We start from the raw sequence: 8,152 nt of genomic DNA on the forward strand, positions 1-8,152 counted from the left end.
TCCCCTTGGCTAAATACAGACATTGGAATAAAGTGTCAGTTAACAGTAATCTCATCCTGCAAGTGTTCTTGCCCATACAACCTAATGAAGAGAGACTATTTTAAGATAAAGGCACTGAAAAGGAAGGAAAAAAAGAATAAGAACTACAAAGAAATCACAGTGTTACACAGAACCAAAACATCCAATTATGCTTTGATCATGGCTTGAATTTTAAATGTTACTGTCATCATTATTTTCTATCGCACAACTTCTTTCAGTGATTACTTGATATCTATGATATATGTCAGATGTACAGAAAAACAAAACATGTTATAGGCAGAAGTAGTAGCTTATCTTGCAGACATAATAAAGCCCATCTCTCAAACATTATTGAGAAGCCTGTCAACAAAGCAAATCAAGCACCGAGTGGAAACGAGGCATAATGCTTAATTCCCTCAATCAGCATTTTCCTGCTTGCCAGGAGCACCTCTCTAGGGTGGGCTGACAAGGTGCAAGCTAATTTACAGATCCAGGAGGAGTCAAATGCATCCGGATAGCACTGCTCCCATGTTAATTAAGAGGAGACTGAAAAGTAAAGTTCACTCAGAAATGGTAGTGAGGGAAAAAAATAACTCAAGCCAACGTTGACTGTTATGAAGAGCAAACAACAAAGTAATCATCAGATGTTCCTATCAGTCAAATTACTGTTGTTTCCAGATTAAAGATTTCAGAAGTGTTATATCGAGCATACAGACAAGGTTACTTCCTATTTAGCTGGGAGTGCCTGATTAAAAATGGTATTAATTTCCACTTTCACGCTTGGTTCCATCTAGAGCTTTCAAAGCTGCACGGGAGCACCAGACATCAGACTCTAAGGCTGGAGGGCAGAGAGGAGCCAGTGAGCCCTGCACTGAGCCGGCTCTCTGGAACATGAAGGCTCCTCTCTTTGGACGGGACCCTCTGCAAGTCAGCGCTTTGCCTGTGTACCAAAGCTTGCAAGATGAAGCAGCTATCTCACAGGTCCTCTGGGTACCAGGAATGTTACACAGGAGGAAACTGAGGACCAAGGAGCTGCCCAAGCTTTCTAGATGCTGTAAACACTTTCTGACTGAACTCAGGAGATAGCACTCATGGTGTCCGATTAGCTAGTTAGAGTCCACAGAATTTATCATGTAAAATTTACCTCGATTTTGCCTGCTGCAGAAAAACAGCAAAGACTGCGGAAGAAAACCAGTCAACATTTCATATCTCTAACCTTCCACCCTCCCCTAGCGCGAGGTGCAACTCAGCTCCAGGCTTGAATTTAGGCAGAAGATGAGGACTTCCCCATGGGACTCGCAGGGAACCAGGCTGAAGTGCTCTCTTCCTGTCTGAAGTGTGGGACTATTTCCTATGACTCTTTTGGTATTCTGTGGCATATGCTAACAACCTAATATTGTTTTGTGTTTTCTAAACACATTTTGTAACTAATATTTTCTAACTAACTAGTTTTACTACTAACTAATTTTGTAATATGATTCACAGACACAGAACAACTCTCAAGAACCTATGCAGTTACAACATAGATTAATGTTTTACAGGATAAAGAAATTAACAGGATGAAAGGTAACTGCAGCTCCACTTACATGTTTTCAGAGCAGAATCACTGTTAATAAATCTTTAAAATAATACTGGTATTTCACTTCAAAATTAAATAATGAATCACTGCATATACAAAAGAAAACAAACACTGCCTTAATATTGTTTTTTCTTGCAAATATATTTATTTACTCTAGCTAGCTAAAAGAAAGACTGATTTTCTTGCCCTCTCACCCCTTCCCACAAGTGATCAAAGCTGTTTGTCATATTTCACCATTTACCCAGAACAGTAGGGTGTCCCTCAGCAGACTGCTCCTTTCAGATCACTTATGTCTGCTCGAGAGACAACTCCTTTCAAAAATACTCAATGCTTGGTAAAAATCAGGTCTTTCACTGACCCCTTCTCCAGACTGTGTGTTCTCAGAGCACACAACTTTATTTAGATCCTGTTTTCCTTGAGAGGACCATGCTGTTTTTCAATCTCAAACTGATTCATCTCTTTCGCATCATGCTTCCATGATACCAAACGGTCTTAATAGTAAAGCAAAGAAAGACACTCATTTAGTAACACATAAGCTTTGGGTACAGTATTAGGAACAGCACGGTTTAAGAAAAAAACAAAACCCAAAATTGTTTGACCTGCCAAAGGATATGTGCACTACTTAGACATCACCAAAGACTCTTTCCAAGACCAAGCAGTTCGGTGCTTAAAACCTTTTTTTCCTTTGCAGCCCCTTTAGCCTGCCAGCCACCTCCTCCTCTTCCATTCTGAACTGCTTCCCTTCCATGACACCACTCATAGGCTCAAAAACTGAGATCAGCCTATATACATCATGCATATATTTGTATAGTAAAATACGGCCTCGGCAAACAGTCACAATATAAATGAATAACTAAAAGATAAAATTTCATTTTATAATTCATTCTTACATTTGATTGCAAAGCACCTACCTGAACATGTCTCCTAAGCCTTTCAGCATTCCTTTCTTTGCCTTAATTTTATCCTTCTCTTTATCTCGATCTTTCTTCTTTTCCTTTCCAGCCTTTTTTCTGTCGCCTTTATCTTGGCTTCCATTCATCTGTCTCTCCAATGAGTGGGATGGCTGGTCACTTGCTGTGGACACAGATTCTCTACCAGATCTTGAGCTCTCCTCTGTGTCTTCCTCCACTGAAAATCCATATTAAGAAAAATCAGTGGGATAAGAACAAACAACAAGGGCAGGCTTTTTGGTGTATTGCATAATGTATTTTGAAGCAGGATATATGCACAACCACAAAATATTCTTCTTTTTTTTTTTTAAATCAGTATCTGCTCATGTTGGGGTTTCCTGGAATGTTCATTTGTACTATTAAACTCCTAAAAGCAAGGAATCCACCTTTGCAGAACACTCTGCAAAACATGATTCGTGCTTTGTGGGTACTCTGAATAATGTATGGATTAATAAAGAGGATTAGCAAAGTGATGTTAATTGGCACATTTTGTTTTGGTATCTAAATCAGTTGAGGAGAGCTTTAGAAATATCTGCAAGAAGAAAGAAGAGCAGTGCAGCATGCCCTGTCAGTAAATTCTTAGTAATATTCTCATAAAAATATGAAAGTCATTAAGGACCATTAACCCTCAATACAAGCCTTAGTAGACTTTTTCTTCTGCTGCAAGTAACATCATGGTTTTGTCACACTACTTCATTTCCTGGAGCAGTTTAAAACACATCATGCATCATGATTTTTATTCTTGGTTTTATTCTTGGTTGAGATGGGGCAGCCTAGGAGGTTTGGGTGGGGACACTCCATCCAGCAGAACAAGTAAAATCCTTTAAGGGCAGATAACATGTTTCTTCTCTGTTTCTAATCCAAGACCAAGACTCTGAGAATCCTAAAGTATACCCAAGGTTAGATTTAACAGAGCACATGTATTTCAGAAAGTTTGAAAGAAAAATGACCAAAAGAAATAATCCATTCAAAAACTGAGAACTCCCCCAATATCTTAGTGAGAAAGAAATAAAACACTTCAAGCTCGTGGGTCAGAATCCTGCAACCGTTTTCACTTAACTTAAAGCCAAGTCCAAAAATTACACTGCATGGCTGGTGAAGCTGTGACCTTCCAGGTGCTCTAACATTTTATATCATGACATTATAAGTAGGGCTACACCATCTCCCAATTTCCAACAGACAGCACAAAGCAGCAATTATGACCACAGATGCATACTTTGCGCTGCCTCTTGTAGCTCTAATGAATACAAAGGCTCCAAACAATTTTTGGCAGTAGAAGTTGAAAAATACAGTTTTGCTTTATATATACAGTCTATGGAAAAGGAAATTTTTTTGTACTCAATAGATTTGGAAATGGCCATGGCTTATAGAAGGAAAAAAGAAGAATGTTTTAGTTTAGCATATGTTTACTACTTCTTCTTCTTATTCCTACTAATATTATTGTTTCTAGACCTCCAGGACTCTTCTACAGCCAATAGAAGTGTGTAATTCTTTAGAAATTTCGCATACATAGACTACGGTAGAATATAAATTTGTTTTTCTTAGTCATCATTCATATTCACCATACAAGTAATTGAACCTGAAAAGTCTACACATCACTGACTGAAAGCCATTCAATATTGTCTCTTCTCTCTCTCTCAGATACTTGCCTGCAAAATACTGTTTATTCATTAATTTTACAATACACAGACCTATCCAATAGACTTAGTACTTATTCACTGAGTATCCCAAGATTTCTATAAATATTCTCCAACCCTGGAAGTTCACATAAACATATTTCAAGAAAAACATACCACGTCAGATAAATCTCAACATTAATAACTATTTTTGTATCTCAACTGATATTTTTTGTACTGAAGTACAAAAAAAAAAGAAAAAGAAAAAGGACAGGTGTTGGCATTTCATGTTAACTTGTCTTCAGGACTGCTATGAGTTAAGCAGATGATACAGCTTCTCAATTGTAGGCACAGTTTTAATATTCGGATAATTGTATTTTAGAAAATTAATAGGCCTGTCCTATACATGCTCTGTACTAGCTGTACTTGTACTTTTTTTGGTCACAGTGTTTCTTAATCAATGTCTGGGATGATATTTCGTTATTATTAAGGAATACCACTTTGGAATAGAGATGCTAATTTTTTGCATGTTAATTTATAGCTACAATCTGTTCCAGTTAAAACCAACTAGACATTTAAAAGCTTGTACTTGCAAATGAATATAATTAGTAAAAAAATGCATTAAACTTCTGACAAATTCTGAAGTCGAATGTTTACTTGGTACCTCATTGCTAGAATTTTAAAGATGAATCCGTTTTGACCTACGGTTGTTCATATTCATATAACAATACATTACATTAATGTTAAATATGTATTAAGTGTACTGTGCTATGCTGAGTTGCTGAACAACTTCTCATAACAATGCTTCCTCTTACCATTTATTGTGCATATTCTATGGAGATAATATTGCCTCCTTTCCACACTTGTGCTGCAATAAATATTTGTCTATCATACACACTTTGCTTGCAATTAACTCCGTAGCTTAGACTGAGCCCTGTGAACTAGGATGCCTGTTCTCCGGGAGTAAACACTGGTGTCTCTACTGCAGTAAACAGATTTCCAGTTTTCTTAAAAGGACTGAACATGAACAAACTTGTTTCACTTTTATGCAGTGCAGTCATTCTGCAATTAACATACACCTAATTACTAGTGTTTAGAACAAATGCAAATGCTGCTCAATTAAAATTCAAGTCCAGGCTACAAATGAAACTTCTAATTTTTGTTAAGTTGCAGTAATGACATTAGGTTACTGCAAAACACAGAATGTATTTGTTTTGGTGCTGTTATTTCCTTCCTTTCCTGCAACCTCCTGCCACCCCATTCAGGATGCTGAAGCCAAAAAGTTAAATTGGAGTATACTTTAAACATCAATTAAACCTGAAAACTAGTGTCATTTCATGAACCACACTGTACTAAGGAGAACTACACAATCAGGTATTATGAAGCTGTTCTCCTAATTAGGCCATAAAATGGAAAAGATGCACATGAGGAATCAAAGCTACTTAATGTGAAGCTATTTTGCCACTAAGCTTCTAGGCCTCTTATTGCGATATTTAATACAGCCCTAGATTCTAGCAATTAAGATTCAGCAAAAGATTAGAAAGCTTTGTCGATCTCTCCCAATCCAAATGCCTTGTTCTCATTCAAGACACTACAGATAAACAATTTGCTTCCAGTCAGCTATTTCAAGTATTAAGGAAAAAAAAAAATGCAGGAAAAATTATCTGTAAAAGCTGAACACTCACACCTTTCCACAAATGTTACTTCTTTACAGCCATTAAAACTCACACACATCTTCTCAAATACTTTTAAAAATGTTGTCCCAGAACTGGTCACCTGCTATCTGATTTTCATTCTACATTTAGTAATTCAACAGTATGTTGTTCCAAGGACAGCAAGTACATTCAGAAGAGAGTCAGCCCCTTTGCCACATACGCTACCTGTATTTTTATGGCTTTCGTATTTGGGGTGATGACATGTTAAGAATTCCTCTATACAATTTACTGCAGTGCTATTATTTGCTACTCCAAAGAGGGTCACTGTCTGGAAGAAAGAAGCACTCTTAGCACTGAAACACTTGGAGGAGAAAGGGGAAAAAATTAAAGTAAGACAAATGGATCCAACCTCAAGGGCAAATTGACCACCAACATGTTTGCCTGGGGTTTATAATGAGAGAAAGCCACATTTTAATTTCAAACAATTATGGAATAATTAAATACAATTTAAAAAAACTTAGGCAATGTCGTTATGGCAGCAGCAAGGCATTAGTTACATTAGGACCAGATTGTTAAATTAACTTCTACATATTCGTATGTGCCCAGGCTTTGTCCAGCTAAAGACACCTTTTGGTAAAATCTCTGGAACCTGAGGCCACATATAATTTACAAAAAGTGGAGCAGACTGCAGTGCTTTCAGTTTCAACACAGGTACAGACGTTTTCAGAAAGACAGACCTGAGGACCTAGCATTTTGTGCTGCTCTCAGGCAACATACGGCTGGGCCAGCTCTTAAGGTCCCACGGCCACTGTGAGAAGGAGACCTCGAGGACTGAGTTCTGTCCAAACAACTTACTGTATTTGCTTTGCTATTCATCTGCTTCTATTAGCCTGGCTCTGCAAATTTCTGGATTACTTCTTCGATGTTTTATTATAATATATGGAAGCTATTAAAACACAAGTAACTCAACAGAATGCGCAGTTCTATGCGCATAGCTTGGTCACACTTTGCTCAGCCCTTCTTTACCACGTGGGATTTGAGAACAGCCTTGCTCTTGCTCTCCCACGATACTGAGATGGCTCTTGGTCAACCAGTGCTAGACGACTTCGTCCATACAGAGAGATAAGGGCAAAGATTCACCCCATGGCATTTCAAATTCACCCAGAAGGCTTTGTTTCGTTTCCGCTACTCCCATGCAAAGGATACAAAGGCCACCAAATACTTCCTTGCTACTTTCTATGCATTGCATCAACAAGCTCAAAACCCCTTACGGTAATCTCGCAAACCTATACTCACCTAGAAACCATTTCATGACAACAGTTTTGCTATATTTTTGACCAAATGAAGTTAAACCATCTGTAACTTCTGGATAAGCCTTGGCTATCTGATGCCTCAAAACAGGATATTACTATCAGTGGGCTCACATCAAACAAGGCCTTTTAGAAAAACATGGTCTTATGTCCCAAAAGACCATAAGCATGCAGTCTGGGACAATGATCAGGATCACTACACATTTTCTCATACCTATTCTTCTACTGGCCAGAAATAGATTGACATCCAGCAGCACCAGACCAGCATTTAGCCTCACTGCTGCGTGAAATTGTTAGGTGCTGGAAAATCGAAGCAGAATTAATTCCGTCTGTAACTACCTTTGAGAAAAGTGACTGGAAAAATGATCTCCCTTTCAGTCATAAAACACTTTTAGAAACAGGCAGATTTAAAAAAAAAAAAAGCAAAGAGTTTTAAAAAAATAAAAGAGTGATTACACAAGTAGCTTATAAAAGAATATCAGGCAATGATGCTTATGAAACAGACTTTCTGAAACTAAAAAATTTTTAAAAAAGCAGAGAGTGAAAAATCTCTTTTCAAACCTTTTCTGTTAGCTTTCAGGCTAAATATTTTAGTACTTCAACCTTCCCACCATCATCTTCATTCATAAACTTCTAACTAGCTGCAGGTTGATTAAAAAAAATTCTGCTGGTGTGTGACAAGTTGAAAGTAGTACAACATGAAGGTTAAAAATTCAATGATTTTAATACAACCTCTGATGGAGGTAATTTACCGTTCATACTATTTTCATTCAATACGAGCTGCCATTTTACCAGCCCATTCTTACATAGTTCAATAATGATAAGGTTAGCTTTGAAGTGATTCTTTTATGTTAATGACATTCTCCACATGTTGGGTCATACTTTGGGTTAAAGAACTGAAAATGTAAATGAATGCCCATTAGGGTGGGTAATAGCTGATCATTAACGTTATATTTTATTAGATCTGCCAGCCTTACTCACTCTAATTAAAGGACAGTGATTTCCTCCTCCTCCCACCCCCCCC

At 37.5% G+C, this 8,152-nt stretch overlaps 1 protein-coding gene across 1 annotated transcript in view; it reads right to left on the bottom strand.

Annotated features, from left to right (window-relative positions):
• Positions 1-8,152, bottom strand: part of PARD3 (par-3 family cell polarity regulator) — a 412,448-nt gene that overhangs the window by 139,739 nt on the left and 264,557 nt on the right. The window contains exon 20 of the mRNA XM_009325558.1: positions 2,509-2,725. Within this exon, the coding sequence (XP_009323833.1) occupies positions 2,509-2,725 (217 nt within the window). The remainder of the gene's footprint in view (positions 1-2,508; positions 2,726-8,152) is intronic.

The sequence above is a fragment of the Pygoscelis adeliae genome, unplaced genomic scaffold, assembly GCF_000699105.1.
Source record: "Pygoscelis adeliae isolate BGI_AS28 unplaced genomic scaffold, ASM69910v1 Scaffold175, whole genome shotgun sequence".
Lineage (NCBI taxonomy): Eukaryota > Metazoa > Chordata > Aves > Sphenisciformes > Spheniscidae > Pygoscelis > Pygoscelis adeliae.